Consider the following 19,875-nt stretch of genomic DNA (forward strand, 5'->3'; position numbering starts at 1 on the left):
TGGAAAATTTGATGCAAAAAGAGGATCTAGAATTAGGGTTGGAGGAGGAGCTTTGAAGGCCCCCTTTGGGGGGCTATGGAAGGGTGAATTCTATGAATTAGGTTATGGGGTATATATAGGCTTGAGAAGGATTAAATTTGGTAAAAAGTCTCCTCCAAGCAATAGTAAAGATGGAATTTTCGTTCCCCATAGTAGAAGGAAAAGATTTGGCTTCACAAGGTAATGTCTTCATTCCTCCTTTAAATTTCCGCCTAAACTGTATTTGACAGCTTTGCGTGACTTTTTTAGAACGGTCATAACTTTATCCACAGAACTCCGATTGAGATGATCTTAGTACCAACGCGAAGTGCTTTCAAAGACGAAGAGAATGACATGTAGAAGGCCCTGATCGGACTTCAGGATCGCCGGAAAATTGAGTTTGAACACAGCTGTCGTGCACCGTATTTTTGTGGCGGTCGCCGGACATTAATCAGAAGCTTCTGACTCTTTTGTGGCGGTCTCCACGCATTTCCCGGCGGTCGATGGGCTACGGCGGTCGCCGGACGCCACCTGAAGCTCCAGATTTCCTACTTCACGTGTTGGCTCCCTTTTTAGGCTCAAATATACACATTTCTCACAAAACACGTCAAAATACCAAAATAGATCAAATATGCAAATAATGGACATGTAATGCAACTTTGACATGAAAAACGGACCAAATAATGGCCTTAAAACAATGCAAAATCCGAGCGTATCAATGTACATGACAAAATGTTACGTATAAAATAAAATATTAGTAAAATTTAATACAATAAATCAATATCAAAATTATGTTGTCATAAATTTCTTATTCGATACATATACATTTATAGTACTATCATAGATCAAATTAAAAAAATCATCACAAATTTTTATATAAGAGATGCCATACTATACTTTATTATGAATCAAATTAGTACAGTAATTGTTAACACAAGAGCAACACTGGGACAATCATGGGTGACAGGTTGAGATGGCTTCAAGAATGGTAAAGACAGTCATGCTACTAGCGACCGATAATTATTTTTGACTCGACGAATAATACATTTTTTTTTTCTTATGAACAAATGTGCACGAGTTAATTTATTCATTCACTAATATATGATACGATAATGCCATGTAATAGGGACTGCTTCTAGCCTTGTTTTATGATTGCAAAGTTTCATTAGATTTGAAGAAGAGAATAGATTAGCAGTTGTAACACTGCTCAAATAGCATTAAAAACAAATAAAATTCTTCTACGGTGTAATCGATCTTATAGATAAAAATTTTATAATAAGAGTAATATTTGGTGCAATAATACAATTAGATTAAGCAATGACTTCATTCAGCGTGCATTCCCTCAACTTGACCTCTACAGATGTGTCAGTGCCACCCATGCCAACAACATCACAACATTCGCATCGATCCATCTAACAATTAAAGATAGAAAACAATAGTTAAAAATAGAATAAAAGATGAAAATGAAATTTAGGTGAATTATCAAATGTATAGTCTATAAAAAAAAATCACATTGACCTCTTTCCGCTTATTTGGGGGGGAAAGGACAGTGATTTGGGAGATGAGATCAGGTTTATATTTAGAAGTTAGAGAGCAAGGTGGTAGGCCACGAGGCTTGGCTCGAGAGTAGGTGGCGAGGATTCCCATTGAGACCTTGTCTAGTTTCTCAAAGAAGAAAACATGGGGGGCATGACATGAATCATTATAGGGTAATCTCGTATCGAACATATAAAACGGGCGTGAGGCTCTGGCCGCCCATGGCTTGAATGTCTCGAGGGGCTTTTGCAGGTGGCTTCGAGGCATGATTTGCTCGTATATGTGGGCGGAGTAGCCCCACGAAATGGACAAGGACCAATTGTTCTGCTTGTGGTAGCAGATGGTTTGCTGCAGCATGCGAGACTGGTCAGCCGTAGCCGCCTCCATGAGATGGCGTATTGACTGGTGACGGTCCATGCCCGGGAATATCGGTTCAACCTTGTGTAAATGATGGAGTGAGAGTAGTGGGGATTTTGGATGTGAAGATAAGAATCCAGAGAGGTCGTTGAGTAAATCGATCTACAAAAATGGTAGTATTAAATAAAATTTTAGAATGGAATAATTATATTATACGGATACGTACCATAATAATAATAACAATAATGTGTGTGAGTTAACTAAGCGATAGCGAGGTTAATGCCTGAGGTCTCACGTTCGAGTCCTGTGTAACACTACCTTTAAATTTAAATTCATATTTACCCAAAAAAATACTACTCTGTTTAACTAAGAAATGTTGATTTAAGTAGAATTCGTCAAATTAGACCATCTATTGCAGGTTTGTGTAACATGGTCTATTATATTACTCATGATCATGTCAGAATATTTAATAAAAACCTACAATCTTGCTTCTAGAATTCCTAAGTTGTCATTATATGTAGTAATTCGCATACAAGAGATGTTAGCAAGAACTATGGGAAAGATAGATACCTGATGAATTCCCTTATGGGGATAGAGATTGACACCAATATCAGCAATACAAGACATAGTAATGGTATCAGCTGAATACACGTGAGCATATCGTCTTAGACAATTCTCCATATCATTTGCAAGAGCTTTTGCAAGAGGATAGCTCAAAATAAATCCAGCTCCGCCAAAACCTTGGTTAAAGGAGAAAAAATAATTGTTCGTGATAAATTCCGAGTTCCCCCCAAAATAATAGTACTTCCGATGGTCAAATCCACCGAGAACATCGATCATGTTCTCCACGAAGAAAATAGAGTCGTCGTCCCCCATCACGACCCACCTAAGGTTCGTGTCGCGCATCTCCCTCACCACCTCCATGATCCCGTGGACCATGCGGATCATTATTGGGGCTCGTGCATTGGTCTCTTGCAAGAACTTCGTTAGGTCGTCCGAGACCCTAAAAGGGGGCAAGGCATCAGACCAAGGCATGAGATCTTCAGTTGGGGCCTCGTCCAAGTACAAAACTCCACGTGTCACATTAGGCCTCCACCACGACTCTATATAGTGTTTCCTATCATACCAAGCCTTCTCGGACCCTAGAAGTCCGAAAATGACGTGGTTTAAATTTGTATGGGGCTCTTCCATAGAAACAAAGAATTTGGATTTGTGCTCGTCGTTGAGAAAGAAAACAAAGATTAAATATGTAAAAAGGCCAAAAATGAAGAGGAACTTGAACACATTTTTTACACCTAAGCTCAGAACTGGTAATGAGAAAGTCTGAGATTTCAAAAATACGACACTGGACTGTGGGGCAATCAATCTATTTAAATGTAGTAATTACTAGTTGTCCACCCACAGTCCTTTAATTTTATTAATTGTTTTTCCAATTTTGTGACATCTGTTTCATATAGGTAACAATTTCATTATGGGTATAACACAATTATGTATAGAAAAATTACTGACAAATCTATAAATTTGGGAATAAATCAATGCACATGTGCATGTTTCTGATAATATATCTAAAATGAAAATCGAAGTAATAAATGTTCATAACAAAAAGCTAAGTGTAGAAGAATAAGTATATTAGCAAACTTTTGTAATTATTAAAAACAATCAATATCAAATTTTATGTTTCATACCTTTGACATTTCATATGTATATATTTATGATATATCATAGATCAATTTAGAAAATATAATCACAAATTTTAATATTATAAGATACACATAATATATAATACATTTTTTATACCCATCACAACCCACCTAAGGTTCGTGTCGTGCATCTCCCTCACCACTTCCATGATCTCGTGGACCATGCGGATCATTATTGGGGCTCGTGCATTAGTCTCTTGCATTAACTTCGTTAGGTCATCCAAGACCCTAAAAGGGGACGAGGCGTCGGACCAAGGCATGAGATCCCTTGTCGGCAGTGGCGGACCTATAGAGGGGCATGGGGTCTCATGGAACCCCCAACATTCGTCAGAATTACTATAGTTGTATTAGTTTCACTTGAATAATAAAATCCTTTATATATTTCGTAACTTCCTACAACCATGCCACAACTCCTTGCGGTGAGAAAATATCGAAAAATATTCTACAATTGTTAATACTCCAAATTGGAATCCCCCCTGCGTCCGCCACTGCCTGTCGAGGCCTCGTCCAAGTACAAAAACCCATGTGTCACATTAGGCCTCCACCACGACTCCATATAGTGTTTCCTATCATGCCACGCCTTCTCAGACCCTAGAAGTCCGAAAATGACGTGGTTGAAATTTGTATGGGGCTCTAAAATATAAAAAGGCCAAAAATGAAGAGGAGTTTGCACACATTTCTTGCACCTATGTTCAAAACTTATAATGGGAAAACCATTGATTTCAAATACAACACTGGGATGTAGTGCAGTCCCATTTAAATACTCCATCGGTCCGCTATTAAATGTCTATTTTTTATTTTTCGTCAATCCACCAATAAATATCTAATTTCATTTTTACTATTTAGTAAGTGGACCTAAAATTTTACTAACTCATTCCCTCACATATTATTATTAAACCAATATATAAAAGTAAGGCTCACGTTCCACTAAATTTTTCTACCACTTTACTTTACAAAGTCAAATAATTTCTTAAAATTCGTGCTAGTCAGATATGAGACTTATAGTCAAGGACGGGGGAGTGTACTACTAGTTGTTCACACACAGACTTTTAATTTTATTCATGTTGTTCCAATTTTGAAACAATTAATTTCAGATGAGGAATAATTTTACCATCAAATAATAATAATAATCATATATTTGTATAATATAATTGAAGGATAGAAGAAATTACTATCAAATCTTATAAATTTGGGAATACATCCAATGCACATGTGAATGTTTCTTATAATATCATCTAAAATTAAAATATGTACAATATCAATTGATGTACATAACAAAATGTTATGTATAAAAGAAAATATTAGTAAAATTTATTACAAAAAATCAATATCAAATTTATGTTATCATAAATTTCATATTTCATACATATACATTTATTATACTATCAGATCAAATTAAAAAAATCATCAAAAATTTTTATATAAGAGATGCCATAATAAACTACTCCCTCCGTCCCGCTTAAGATGACACGTTTTCCTTTTTAGTTTGTCCCAACTAAGATGACACATTTCCTTTTTTGGTAACTTTCTCTCTCCAATTAATACACTCAACCACTTTTTCTCACTCCTATTAAAATATTAATCTTTCTTTATCCCTCTACTCTATACTTACACTCACTTTCTCTCTCTTCAATTAAACACTTTAACCAATAACTCATAAAACTCTGTGCCGGCTAAGCAATGTGTCATCTTAGCCGGGACGGAGGGAGTATTATACTTTAGAGCATCCGCAATGGTGCTTAGGCCAGCAATAGGTCAGCCATTCTCTCCTCTGCCACGTCAGCAACACTAAAAATTCCACCTGCCACATCAGATTTAGGCCAGCCACAGGCCAGCCGCAATAAAAATAATTCAAAATATACTACATTTACGGAATTAAAATTACGATTAAAATACGGAATTAAACTTACGAGACATATACGGGAAAATTCATTAATTTTATTTAAATAAAAAAAAAAGTACATTAACTAAAAATCATAAAAATAACATAATAAAAAAAAATCCGAGCTTCCACACACGAGCCACCTTGAATCTGTTATAGTTTGCCGCTAGCCGAACGGGGGTCTCTGTTTTATGACATGTTTCTGTTTTAGGTCTTAATTTTGTATTGGGCTAGTTGTTATTGTCCATCGCTAGATGTTGCTCTTGTACAGAAATTTAGAGATAGAGAAAATCGCGTTTATATAGTTTTTCAAAAATTAAAAATAAAAATTGAATTTTTTTTTTAAAAGAATTAAAAAAAATTTTAAAAAAGAATAAATAAAAAAACAAAATTCGGCGCTGGCCGATCGGGCCGCCACAATGGCGGCCAGCGCCGAGCGATCGGCCAGCCCACGCCGATCGGCTCGCCGACTGCAATGGTTCGACTAGCCAATCGGCCAGCGCGACGAATCGGCTAGCCGGTCGCTAGCCAACCATTGCGGATACTCTTATTATGAATCAAATTACTACAGTGATGGGACAGTCATGGGTGAGAGGCCGAGGTGGTGGAGGATCCCCTGCTAGGGGGAAAAACACAGCACAAGGTGTTGTACTATGAAACGCACACAATTCTTCTTCAAACGACATGTTATACTATTAGTACTACAATTTAATTTAATCCATTTACTTCACTTTTCATGTTATACTATTAATTAATACAGTATATATATTTAGTACTCCCTCCGTCCCATTCACTTTTCATGTTATACTATTAAGTAATACAGTATATATATTTAGTACTCCCTCCGTCCCATTGAAGATGACTCACTTTCCTTTTTAGTTTATCTCAACTAAAATGACTCATTACTTAAAATGGAAATACATGTATCTCTACTTTATTCTCTCTCTTACTTTACTCTCTCCTCTCAACACACAAAATAAAGTTGCATAAAATCTCGTGCCGCCCAAGAAAGAGGTCATCTTTCTTGAGACGGATGGAGTATTAATTATTAAGACTAAATGTCAAAATTGGTCCTGAACATATGGTCATTTTACATTTTTGGTCCTAAACATTATCTTTTGGATTTTTGGTCCTGAATATATGAAAATTTGATCATTTTGATCTTCCGTCGACATTTCGTTAAAAACTAACGGTCAACGGGTTTAATCCCGATTTTGACCAAATTAAAATCATTTTGGTCCTCCCTAATTAATTCCCTTCGATATGGATTTCCCAAATTCCCCAAATCGAACCATTCTTCCGAGTTCTTCAATCTCAGATCGCTAAATATGCCTCAGAGACACTCGAGAACAACAACGATTTAGCATTTTTTTTCACGTACGATGAGAAGCGGAAGCTAGGGTACGGCACACAGAATGAGAGATTGGGAAGGGATTCCATCAAGCCCTTCGACGCATGTTCCCTCTGTTTGAAGCACTTTATTGAGCCTATGTCATGCGGTAAAGGCCATGTTTTCTGCAAGGAGTGCATTTTGGAATGTCTTTTGGCGCAGAAGAAAGATATTCACAGGTCACCATGTTTACCTACTATGTTTATGCATTCAATTTTTCGTTTTAAATGCTAATTGCTTGAATATCGGTTTAGTTGGTCACTACTTGCAAATTGTTTTGCAGAATATTACTACTTGTAGAGAATATTGCAGTGAAGTGCAAATTAAAGCAATTGAAGAGGATGACAAAAAGGAGAGAAATTTGTTCGACCTGGCGTCGCCAGAGTCGCGGCCGCTGCTGGAGTGGTGATGATGGGTTTAGAATATTTATAAAAATAATTAGGGAGTAAAAAATTAGAATTAAAAGTTTAATTTGGTCAAAATCGGGATTAAACCCGTTTACCATTAGTTTTTAACGGAAATATTGACGCGATGACCAATTGTGATCCGATTTGAAATGTGCAGGACCAATTGTGATTCGAATTGAAATGTGCAGGACCAAAAAATCCAAAAAAATAATATTTATGACCAAAAACGTAAAATGACCATATGTTCAAGACCAATTTTGGTCATTACTCAATTATTAATCATGACAAAATAGTCCAATAGAAATATTAAACGACATGCAATTACTTAGTGGAGTACTACAATTTCATTTTATTCATTTACGGCACTTTTCTTGTTATATTAATATTACTATAAAAATGCAATTATCAAATGGCTTAAAAATTAAAATGAATAACGAAACAGATACTAAAAATAAAATATAGTACATAATAAATACGACACTTGAATGTAGGGGCACTCCATTTAAATAGTGGATATGGATCCCCTGCTGTGCTCAAAGCCACAGCAAGGTGTGCTGTTCCATACAGCCAAATATTTAATTAAAAAAGAAATTAATATTTAAATGTTATTATTTATGAATTTTATATTTAGCCGTGTGAAACAGCACACCCTGTTGTGGCTTTGATCACAGCAGGGGATCCATATCCTTAAACAGTACTCCCTCCGTCCCAGAAAAGTTGGCACACTTTCCTTTTTAGTTTGTCCCACAAAAGATGTCACATTTCCCTTTTTGGAAAAAGTTCTCTCTCACATGAATATAAAAATTATATTTTCTCTCTCCATTTAACACACAAAACAAAACCTCCTAAAATCCCGTGTCATTTTCAAAGTATGTCAACTTCTCTGGGACGGAGGGAGTACTAGCAGTAATTACTAGTGTTCCACACACGGTCCTTTTATTTTATTTAAAAAAATTTCCAATTTTGTGACAACGGTTTCATATTTCATTATATAAATAATAATCATATATGGGTATAACACAATTAATTATAGAAAAATTGCTAACAAATCTATAAATTTGGGAATATATCAATGAACGTGCATGTTTATGATAATATACTATCTAATATGAAAATTGGAGTACGTATAACAGTAAATAATGTGCATAACAAAAAGTTAAGTATAGAAGAGTAAGTATATTAGTAAAATTTTGTAATTTTTGAAATAAGTCAATATCAAAGTTTATGTTTCAGACCTTTCACATTTCATACATGTACATTTATTATAAATCATAGATCTATTTAGAGAATATATATCATCACAATTTTTAATATAAAATACACATAATATATACTCCATAATACATTCGCGCGGACGGAAGCCAGCACTTTTAGCCTTCCCACTGGATTATCTTCCAAGACATCACCAGCACTTCCTGATAGTATATTTTAAAATATGTCATACATCAACTTTGTCATTGGATACAAAACGACGTCTTTTGGTGATACTGAAAATAGAGATTCTTACCGGAGATTCTCTCAGTTTTGACTCCTCTTGAGCTTGAAAGTTTCAGCCCTAAAAAAAGATCCAAGAAAATAAGAAACATATTATCAAAGCCCGACTCAGATTCCTCATTTCTGAATCAACAGAAAAAAAAAAAAAAAAAAAAAAAAAAAATCAACAACAACTGAAACAACAGCATGGAAATTATGGATTTAATCACCAATTTATAAATGCCATTAATGAGTGATAAAATGGAGGAACTTTTGTTATAGTTAGGATGTCAGTACAAGAAACACTTTTCTTTCTCACTTTGCAATAAAATTGAAATCTTGATTCTAACTATTTTTTCGTAGAACATTTATAACTTAGTCACAACTTTCACGAATTCGGAAGTTACTTGTAGTACATGTATATTTAAAAACTTAATAGCATCCGTAAAAAAAATGTCTATTTCAAGAAATAAAAAAGGGTACCAAGTACAAATAAACCGAAAGCCTAATTAATCTTGTTATGAGGATAGTTAAGCTAATCTTTACTAACTTTTTTAATGGAAAAGTTTTGTGGATGACATGTCTCAGAAACATTAAGTCCATTCAATAGTTTAATCAATAATTTATCAAAATATAATTAAGTTTGCAGTTGGCATGTCTCACAAACTTGAAATTAATTACATATAGTTGTATTAGGGTTATTGTGGCAACATTTAGGTGTTGTTTGGTTGCTATGACTAATTAATTATCAGTATAATTTTGCAAATCGAACATCTCTTTAGTATATTATTTTTAACAGATAAACATATAAACAAATTAATTCTAAATGTAATATCCCAAGCTAGTAGTAGTGACCGGTATTTATTTTAGGATTAATAGTCATTTAAATCACGAAATTTTGTCAAATTCTGATTTGCCCTATGAACTTTAAAATTGAAATATTATTAAATCACAAAGTTTCAATTTTTCTCAATTCTCATCCATGCATCAAATGTCGTGTTTCATTAAAATAATCTTTTTTTCTTTTATATTCCTATATTTTCTCACTTCTATACAAAAGAAAATGCAGATTAGTGAGGGAATTAGTGACGACATGATGTACCTTCACTAATTAGTGGTGCAATGTGTTCGTCACGAATAGTGACAGACTAGTCTGTCACTAATACGAACTTACAAACGCAGCCGCCTAAGTTTTCCGTCAGTGTGGTTGTTAGTAATTTAGGGACAACAATCCATCACTAATACTTTTTTAGTCACAAGTTTTTCAGTCACGGCTTCTATGCTACACTAGTATGTCACTAGCCCTGTTTAGTGTTGTTCGAGTTTTTTTTAGAGCTTATTTTATTGTATTGTCGTTTTTAACCTCGCAAAGAGATGATAATTTGTACATGGAGAAAAATTGAAACTTTGTAATTTAATATTTCAAAATTCATGGGAATTTAACCAAACTTCGTTTTTAAAATGACTATTATCCATTTATTTTATTTCTTAATCTTCGTGCTCATAAGAAATACACCAACGGTAATGCAATGGAGGAAGTATTAGTTCTCTCGATGGCCTGAGCAGCATACATGTGTCAATAAAATAGAAACACATGAACAAGTGTAAAAATCCCACCTTTAGCACCAGCCACCATGTGCACGAGTTAATTCATCCACTATTGATACGATGATGCCATGTAGTAGGGACTACTTCTAGCCTTGTTTTCTGATTTTAAAGTTTCATTAGATTTGAAGAAGTGAATTGATTAGCAGTTGTAACACTGCTCAAATTGCATAAAAAACCAAATAAAATTCTTCTACGGTGTAATCGGTCTTATAGATAAAATTTTCATAATAAGAGTAGTAATATTTGGTGCAATAATACAATTAGATTAAGCAATGACTTCATTCACCCTGCATTCCCTCAACTTGACATCTACAGATGTGCCAGTGCCACCCACACCAACAACATCACAACATTCACATCGATCCATCTAACAATAAAAGATAGAAAACAATAGGTAAAAAATAGAATAAAAGATGAAAATGAAAGTTAGGTGAATTATCAAATGTATAGTCTAAAAAAACACATTTACCTCTTTCCGCTTACTTGGCGAGGAAAGGACAGTGATTTGGGAGATGAGATCAGGTTTATATTGAGAAGTTAAAGAGCAAGGCGGTAGGCCGCGAGGCTTGGCTCGAGAGTAGGTGGTGAGGATTCCCATTGAGACCTTGTCTAGTTTCTCAAAGAAGAAGACATGGGGGGCATGACATGAATCATTAGAAGGTAATCTCGTATCGAAAATAAAATACGGTCGTGCGTGTGTGGCCTTCAATGGCTGGAATGTCTCGAGGGGCCTTTGCAGGGCGCTTCGAGGCATGATTTTCTGGTATATGTGGGCAGAGTAGCCCCATGAAATGGACAAGGACCAATTGCTCTCTCTATTGTAGCAAATGGTCTGCTGCAGCATACGGGACTGGTCAGCCGTAGCCGCCTCCATGAGGTGGCGTATCGAGTGTTGATGGTCCATGCCCGGGAATATTGGTTCGACCAAGTCTAAATGATGTAGTGAGAGTAGTGGAAATTTTGGATGTGAGGATAAAAATTCAGAGAGGTCGCCGTGTAAATCGATCTGCCAAAAGGATATTAAAGTGCTAATAAAATATTAGAGTGCTATATATATATATATATATATATATATAGGATTGTGTTAAAATGACAACATCTCTTAAAGTAACACCATACCACCATTCCTAGCCAATCATTTGTATATGTGGACGAATAATAAGTTGTCATGTGGCAATCATAAAAATTGCTCAAGGATAAATTTTCACGGACTGCAATATCTAATACACTAGACTGCAATTTTACCCGACTGCAATATCCAATATGCTAGACTGCAATATATAGATTGCAGTTTAGCGTTTATACTATTGCAGTCTAGCATATATAATATTGCAGTCTAGCGTGGTGTCACAGTGTCATTTTAAGAGTGTTGTCATTTTAACGCACCCCTATATATATATAGGGATGTATTCAGGTCAGAACGCTAAGTATAAGTAAAACTCAAAACACTTGCAGTCCATTGGATCTTATGATCTAACGGTTAGATTAATGTCACGTGTCATCTAATGATGTAGAATTTTAGACTAATAATGTAGCTCGGATAATAATGTAGCATTTTAGTTTAATAATGTACAGTTTTAGTCTTACAATGTACATTTCTAGTCTAATAATGTACCTCGGCTAATAATGTAGATTTTTAGTATGATAATGTAACTAATCACAACCATCCAATCTGATGATCCAAGGGCTGTGATTAGTGCTGTGTTTTACACTAAGATGTTGTAAGGACCCTAACACACCCCTATATATATATATATATATATATAAATATATAGAGTCCTATTATCCACAAATCCACTCTTAAAGACCGAACCACCGAACCCTACCAAATTAAGGCTTTTAGATCTAGTTTTTTATGGATAAAATACAGAAATTTATAAATTATTTTCGCCTTCATCACGAGCCTATTTTAATTCATCCGAAGGTAAATAAGTCATACTAACATGTTACGAAGATTTAACTTCGTTCCAGAATGTATTACTTCATTCTAGTAGGTTTTTACTTCATTCTAGTGAGCTTTTACTTCATTCCAGTAGGTTTTTACTTCATTCCAGTACGTAAATGTGGTTTCGCCGTTGTGTGTCGGTCTTTCTCTCTACAATATCTATCACCAACGCCATGACGCTAATATGGTTTAATAAACACATTGAATAATGTAATAAATTGTTGGAATGAAGTATGTGTAGAAGCATTTGAAGTACAGAATGAAGTAATAAACCTATATAATGAAGTAATATGGGCTAGTAATGAAGAAGAAAAAAATTTCGCAGCAGCACATCTCATCAAAAAAACTAGATCTAATGCTTGTCGGTCTTTCTCTCTACAATATCTATCACCAACGCCATGGCGCTAATATGGTTTAATAAACACATTGAATAATGTAATAAATTGTTGGAATGAAGTATGTGTAGAAGCATTTGAAGTACAGAATGAAGTAATAAACCTATATAATGAAGTAACATGGGCTAGTAATGAAGAAGAAAAAAATTTCGCAGCAGCACATCTCATCAAAAAAACTAGATCTAATGGCCCAGATTTGGTCTCTAGTTCGGTCTTTAAAATTGGTTCGACATTGATCACAACTCTATATATATATATATATATATATATATATATATATAGGGATGTATTCAAATCCTTTTCATATCTTTTGTCCTTTTTCCTTCTTAATCCTAGTCCCACGATTTTGTCATCTGACGGTTAGATTAATGCCACGTGTCATTTAATAATGCACATTTTCATTCTAATAATGCACAACGGCTAATAATGCAATATTATAGACTAATAATGCACATTTTTATTCTAATAATGCACAACAACTAATAATGCAACATTATAGACTAATAATGCATTGATCACAACCATCCAATTCAAGGATCCAAGGGCTGAGATTAAGAAGGAAATAGGACACTTAGGATGCAAAGGAGCCTAACACACCCCTATATATATATATATATATATATATATTTATATTGTACAACATATTAATAATAAACCTGATGAAATCCTTTGAGAGGAGTTAGATTGACACCAATATCAGCAATACAATACATAGTATGAGTATCATATGTGTAGAATTGAGTATATCGTCTTAGACAATTCTCCATATCACTTGCAAGAGCTTTTGCAAGAGGATAGCTTAAAATAAATTCAGCCCCACCAAAACCTTGGTTAAAGGAGTACCAATAATTCGCCATGATACGTTCTGATTGTCCCCCAAGATAATAGTATTTCCGATGATCGAATCCTCTAAGAATGTCGATCATATTATCCACGAAAAAAATAGAGTCGTCATCCCCCATCACGACCCACCTAATGTTTGCATCGCGCATATCCCGCACCACCTCCATGATCCCGTGGACCATGCGAATATATATGTTGGGAGTCGTGCATTGTTCTCTTGCAATAACTTCGTTAGATTGTCCGAGACCCTAGAGGGGGGCAAGGCGTCGGACCAAGGCATAAGGTCTCCTGTTGGAGCCTCGTCCAGGTACAAAACTCCACGTGTCACATTAGGCCTCCACCATGACTCTATGTACTCTTTCCTATAATGCAATGTCTTCTTGGACCCTATGAGACCAAAAATGACGTGGTTGAAATTTGTCCGGGGCTCTGTCATAGGAACAAAGAATTTGGATGTGTGGTAGTCATTTGGAAGATAAACAAAAATTAAATATGTAAAAAGGCCAAAAATGAATAGGAGATTGCGCACATTTTTTACACCTAAGCTCAGCAATGGTAATGAGAAAGTCATTGATTTCAAAAATATGACACTTGAATGTAGGGCAATCCATTTAAATAGTACTAGTAGTAATTACTATTGTTCCACACAAGGTCCTTTAATTTTATTAATTTTTTTTCCTATTTTGTGAGAAATGTTTCATATTTCATTTAAATAAATAATAATAATCATATATGGGTATAAAACAATTAAATATAGAAAAATTACTAACAAATCTATAAATTTGGGAATAAATCAATGCACGTGCATGTTTGATGTTTATGATAATATACTATCTAAAATGAAAATTGGAGCACGTATAATAGAAGAATAAGTATATTAGTCAAATTTTGTAATTTTTGAAATAAGTCAATATCAAATTTATATTTCATACCTTTCACATTTCATATATGTACATTTATTATAAATCATAGATCTATTTACAAAATATCATCACAATTTTTAATATAAGATACACATAATATATACTCCATACATTATTATAGCTAGTACTGATCCATATCATTGTCCCTCCATTCCAATTATCAATCAAAATGAGGTATCCTAGTTTTAATCAATACAATAGATAGGTCTTACATTTAACTATCACTTTCATCTTACATTCTATTATAAAATTAATTATATAAAAGTGGGACACAGATTCAATTATTTTTTTCTATTCACTTTCCTCTATATTTTTAAAACTTAACCGTGCACGGAACTCAAACGAAACTCATATACGCGGATGGGTAAGTAGTTTTTAGCCAATTTAGGCTACCACGGTTTAAGGTCTGTGACGGGCCCCGCAGTCCAGTTCAAGAAGGGCTCCCCGGGCTTCAAGAAGGCGTCGTCACAGTGGTGCAGCTTACGAGCAAGTCCATTCAAGATCTGATGGAAAGCATCTCCCAGCTGAGCAGGCTGCGGGAACAACATGGCTTGTTTCATGGATGTATTGGCGAGCAGCCACTGTTTCCTCAATATCACATCAATGGGGATTGAGGTGAGGATCGTGTCGAGCTTAGGTACGTTGATACGCTCAGATTTTGCACTGTTTTAAGGCCACTATTTGGTCCGTTTTTAATGTCAAAGTCGCATTACATGTCCATTATTTGCATATTTTATACATTTTGGTATTTTGACGTGTTTTGTGAGAAATGTGCATATTTGAGCCGAAAAAGGAAGTCAAAACGCAAAGTCTGGAAATCTGGAGTTTCAGGCGGCGACCGCCGGCGCCCGGCAACCTACAATCTGCAGCGGTCCGCCTCGAAAATTTTGTGCTGGAAACGAAGTCTCGTCCGGCGACCGCCGGAGAATGCGTGGCGGCCCGCCACCAATGAGTCAGAGACTCTGGATAGCTGTGTGGCGACCGCCGGCCGAAGTGCGGCGGCCCGCCGTGAAAAGCGGCGAATCAGATTTGACCTAGATTTCCCTCAAAGATTTACAATATTTTGCAGATCTTTTCTTTCTAGGATGAGGAGAGACTTTTCCCTATAAATAAGCCCTCAAGCTTTATCAAAACAAATCCTCTTTTTGCAACATATTTTCCAGAGATTAAAAGCTAGAATACTTCATCGTGCAAGGAGTTGAAGAAGGATTCAAGAGCATCAAAACGACAAGGATTCAACCTACGGGTTTTATTAGCTTTAGTTTTATGTTCCAATTGTTTTCCCTTCAATCTATGTGTTTAGATTATTACATCATGTGTAACTAAATTCATAGGATTCTAGGGATGTGTTAGTAACGATTTTGGTTATACAATTCCTTTTTCTATTTAATATCCGTTTTGTTTTTTACTTTGTTTCTTCCCTAAGTTAATCTTGACGCTTCACGTTTGAGTGACACATTCTGTGCTGATCTAATATAACTTGCTTCATAATTGTGAGAGGATTCTAGCGAGTTAGGTCCACTTAGTTGACACTACAATTAGTTTTCCTTAAAACGGCACTGTTAATTGAGATTGAGGACTTTCAAGGGTCCTAGGAGCTTTGGGGAGTTACATATTTAGGATTGACAACCTTAATGTTAGTAACCAACGTTTGCATCGCATGAGCATAAACTAGGTGACTCGTCCTATCAAAGTATTAACTGTGTTAGGGTATTGTAGTTTGGAATTTGTATAACCATAACTGTGAACGCATATCCCTGGAATTCCCTTATCTCTTTACTTTTATCTCTGTGATTTATTTGCAATCAGTTGTTTACTGCTTTCACTTGCTTTCAGTTTTCAAAATTCTCAAAAACCCTTTAGTTCTCCAGATAGTAATTGAGTTTTGGTAGTTGGTTGATAGACATTCTGTGTTTGTTTTTCCCATCTTCGATATCCGGTACTGACCTTTAGCTATACTATTCCTACTATGTATACTTGCAGATAATAATAGTGGTAAAAAGTAGTGCATCATACGTCTCTCTCGTGGACGAAAACTCTGATGTTCTCCCACGGGATGGCGTCCGCGAAGGGGAGTCCAATTTGGTCCGCGATGCTGACGGGGATGCACCCGAAGAACACGGCCTCCACGAGGCGGGGGCTCCACAGCGCCCACCCGAGTGGGCAGAGGCAGAAGATGGTTCGCTGCATGTCCTCGTAGTAGGTGAGAGTGTGCTTTGTTGAGATGTCGAACAGAGGGTTATTTTTGAAGTTCTCCCACACCAATGCTCGCGCCCCTCGTGCGTAGTATCCGCCTTGGGGGTCGTTCCTGGCGTCATAAAACAGACCACGGAAGTAGACGAAGATGGCTCGAGGAGTGGTTGAAGGGATCACATGGGTTTGCATTTTTTGTGGGGGAGCGTAGGGCGGGATCATGATCGAGCCCTCCCTTTGGCACACGTGGTTCCGTTGTCCAAACGTTTGAACCAACGTGGCACGCTCCAGCCCAGCGACGGAAGAATCCCCCTCTCAACCGCTATGTCCTCTTATAAATGTCAGGATAACTACAATAAGAGTTCAACGATGCACACTCAAATTTTATATTAGTATGATAATATCCGATTTGGGACTAATAAAGCGGATGTTGCACTTATATATTGTTTGCAAATTTTATAACAGGTACTACTATTATCTTACTTGATAGTGGAATCGGGCACCGAAGTCGTGGGGCACGATGAAGAAGTGGTCGGCGCCTTGGGTCCGGTTCCAATAACCCGAGGTGGTGGAAATGAGTTGGATGGCGCTCCTCATGACGCGGGGCGACTTGAAGGGCAAGGGGAGGTCGTCTCTGGTGAGGTCACGGGTGGTGTAGACGGGGACGTAGAACCAGTTGGCTTCTTGGGGATTGAGAGTGCGGACGGGGCTGGATAAGAGGAAACGGTGCATGTATATCTCAGCTGTAAACATATGGTGGAGGCATCTCTCCTCCTTTTCTACCATCTTCTTGTTGTATTTGCTAGGGAGTTTGTACACAAACACTTTTAGCCTTCCCACTGGATCATCTTCCAAGACATCAATCTTTGTCATTTGGATACAAAACGACTGTCTTTTGGTGATACTGAAAATAGAGATTTTTATCGGAGATTCTCTCGGTTTTCTAACTCCTTTGAGCTTGAAAGTTTCAGCCCTAAAAAAAGATCCAAGAAATTAAGAAACATATTATCAAAGCACGACTCAGATTCCTCATTTCTGAATCAACAGAGCTGAAATGTGATACCTTTTTAGCACGGAAATTAGTGAATTAATCACCAATTTATAAATGCCAATAATGAGTGAGAAAAGGAGGGAACTTTTGTTATAGTTAGGATGTTACTACAAGAAACACTTTTCTTTCTCACTTTACAATAAAATTGGAATCTTGATTCAAGTGTTTTATCGTTGAACATTTACAACTTAGTCACAACTTTCACGAATTCAGAAGTTACTTGTAGTACATGTATAAAAGTCTTTTTAAAAACTTAATAGCTTCTGTAAAAATAAAATGTCTATTTCAAGAAATAAAAAGAGTACCAAGTACAAATCAACCGAAAGACTAATTAATCTTGGTATGAGGATAATTAAGCAAATCTTTACTAACTTTTTTAATGGAAAAGTTGTGGATGGCATGTCTCAGAAACATTAAGTTTCATTCAATAGTTTGATCGATGATTTATCAAAATATATATGTTTGCAGTTGGCATGTCTCACAAACTTGAAATTAATTACATAGACGTATTAGGGTTATTGCCGAAACATTTAGGTGTCGTTTGGTTGCTATGACTAATTAATTATCAGTATAATTTTACAAATCGAACAACTCTTTAGTATATTGATTTTAACAGATAAACATATACACAGATTAATTGTAAATGTGATATGCCAAGCTGGTAGTAGTGACCAATATTTATTTTAGGGTTAATAGTCATTTAAATCACGAAATTTTGTCAAATTCTGATTTGTCCTATGAACTTTAAAATTGAAATATTATTATTGAATCACGAAATATCAATTTTTCTCCAGTCTCATCCATGCATCAAATGTTGTCTTTTAACGATATTCAAAAGGACGTGTTTCACTAAAATAAGTTTTTTTTTCTTTTATATTCATTTTTTTTCTCATTTCTTTTACAAAAGAAAATGCAGATTAGTGAGGGAAATAGTGACGGCATGTTGTACCTTCACTAATTAGTGGTGAAACGCTTTCGTCACGAATAGTGACAGACTAGTCTGTCACTAATATGAACTTACAAGCGCAGCCACCTAAGTTTTCCGTCAGTGTGGATGTTAGTAATTTAGGGACAATATCCTCACTAATATTTTTTGTCACAAGCTTTATAGTTACGGGTTCTATGCGACACTAATATGTCACTAGCCTTGTTTAGTGATGTTTCTGTCACTAAATGACGAGTTTTTTTGTAGAACTTATTTTATTGATATTTGTCGTTTTTAACCTTGCAAAAAGATGTCAATTTGTACATGGATGAGACAATTGAGAAAAATTGAAACTTCGTGATATAATATTTGAAAATTCATGAGACAGACCAGAATTTGACCAAATTTCATTTTTAAAATGACTATTATTCCTTTATTTTATTCCTTAATACACCAACAGTAATGGAATTGAGGAAGTGGAGTATTAGTTCTCTCGATGACCATGTCTTCTTAAGTTTTAAAGTCGTCAATTTACATAATTCCATGAGCAGCGTGATTCAATAATTTTTGGCATGGCTTCACCTGCCAAATGAAACTTCTTCATGAACTAAAATAGAAAATTAACTGAACTTTTATAAAGAAATGAAAAGATTCCTACCTTTATGGCCATATATATATTAAGATCAAGCTAAGGTCACGAATCTGTTGTCTTTACCCTTCTGCTTACTTTGAATCCCCACCTAGTCTGGACTTAAAACTGTGTTGTATTCACAAAAGCTAATCGAATCAATCCATTCGATTTGGAAAAAATATAATATAGCATAATTATAGGGTACGAGTTAGTTAATTTCTTATTTGTTGTAAATTTTTGGTTATGATCCTATTTTTTCCATACATTTTATCATGGATTTTAAGCTAAATTGATGTCTCTAGCTAGCACCTTAACATACTTTATGAAATATTATAAATACTCTCATAATACATTGAACTTTTGTATCTTTACTAGCTAATAATTCATATTAAATTATTTATTTTTATAAATGAATAAATCAATTAATTTTAGATATACACTTTCGATCTCCAATACGTCTTTTTTTATGTCTCATGCTTTAAGGAAGGTGAAGAAATATGAATTAAAAAAGTTATTGAAATGTGAGATTGATTTTTATAGTTTTATAAAGAGATATTAGTCGAATAAGTTAACGGAATGTGATGTCTAAGTAAAATGA

The 19,875-nt window shown here is 35.4% G+C and overlaps 2 protein-coding genes, 1 long non-coding RNA gene and 1 pseudogene across 4 annotated transcripts; all 4 read right to left on the reverse strand.

Moving 5' to 3' along the window:
* Nucleotides 1-1,328: 1,328 nt before the first annotated feature.
* On the reverse strand, nt 1,329-3,102 carry LOC125189324 (uncharacterized). Its single transcript, XM_048086610.1, has 3 exons — nt 2,482-3,102; nt 1,537-2,073; nt 1,329-1,430 (listed from the first exon to the last, which is right to left on the reverse strand). The coding sequence occupies exons 1-3, from the start codon at nt 3,100-3,102 to the stop codon at nt 1,329-1,331; spliced, it is 1,260 nt and encodes a 419-aa protein (XP_047942567.1).
* A 5,344-nt stretch (nt 3,103-8,446) lies between these two features.
* On the reverse strand, nt 8,447-8,925 carry LOC148926850 (uncharacterized). The gene is made up of 2 exons (XR_016130352.1): nt 8,798-8,925; nt 8,447-8,705 (listed from the first exon to the last, which is right to left on the reverse strand). It is a non-coding gene; the product is annotated as an uncharacterized LOC148926850 (long non-coding RNA).
* Nucleotides 8,926-10,574: 1,649 nt separating this feature from the next.
* LOC125189323 (uncharacterized) lies at nt 10,575-13,990 on the reverse strand (annotated as a pseudogene). The gene is made up of 3 exons (XR_016130785.1): nt 13,368-13,990; nt 10,841-11,377; nt 10,575-10,738 (listed from the first exon to the last, which is right to left on the reverse strand). The product of XR_016130785.1 is annotated as an uncharacterized LOC125189323 (transcript).
* Nucleotides 13,991-14,866: 876 nt separating this feature from the next.
* LOC125186104 (putative glucuronosyltransferase Os01g0926700) lies at nt 14,867-17,023 on the reverse strand. The gene is made up of 2 exons (XM_089059735.1): nt 16,494-17,023; nt 14,867-15,127 (listed from the first exon to the last, which is right to left on the reverse strand). The coding sequence occupies exons 1-2, from the start codon at nt 16,890-16,892 to the stop codon at nt 14,867-14,869; spliced, it is 660 nt and encodes a 219-aa protein (XP_088915861.1). The 5' UTR covers nt 16,893-17,023.
* Between the last annotated feature and the right edge of the window lie 2,852 nt (nt 17,024-19,875).

Source organism: Salvia hispanica, chromosome 5, assembly GCF_029641045.1.
Source record: "Salvia hispanica isolate PSC_SH4W2 chromosome 5, Shi_PSC_v1, whole genome shotgun sequence".
NCBI classification, from domain to species: Eukaryota; Viridiplantae; Streptophyta; class Magnoliopsida; order Lamiales; family Lamiaceae; genus Salvia; species Salvia hispanica.

What these genes read in the sequence shown, in the direction of transcription:
- LOC125189324 (XM_048086610.1), bottom strand. Translation starts at nt 3,102, where the DNA reads ATGGAAGAGCCCCATACAAATTTAAACCACGTCATTTTCGGACTTCTA. An exon ending in CCCATAAGGGAATTCATCAG is followed by an intron (nt 2,074 to 2,481) that starts GTATCTATCTTT and finishes CCATTTTTGTAG; the next exon opens with ATCGATTTACTCAACGACCT. An exon ending in CCCCAAATAAGCGGAAAGAG is followed by an intron (nt 1,431 to 1,536) that starts GTCAATGTGATT and finishes TTTAATTGTTAG; the next exon opens with ATGGATCGATGCGAATGTTG.
- LOC125186104 (XM_089059735.1), bottom strand. Translation starts at nt 16,892, where the DNA reads ATGATCCCGCCCTACGCTCCCCCACAAAAAATGCAAACCCATGTGATC. An exon ending in TTTTCGTCCACGAGAGAGAC is followed by an intron (nt 15,128 to 16,493) that starts GTATGATGCACT and finishes GCAAAATCTGAG; the next exon opens with CGTATCAACGTACCTAAGCT.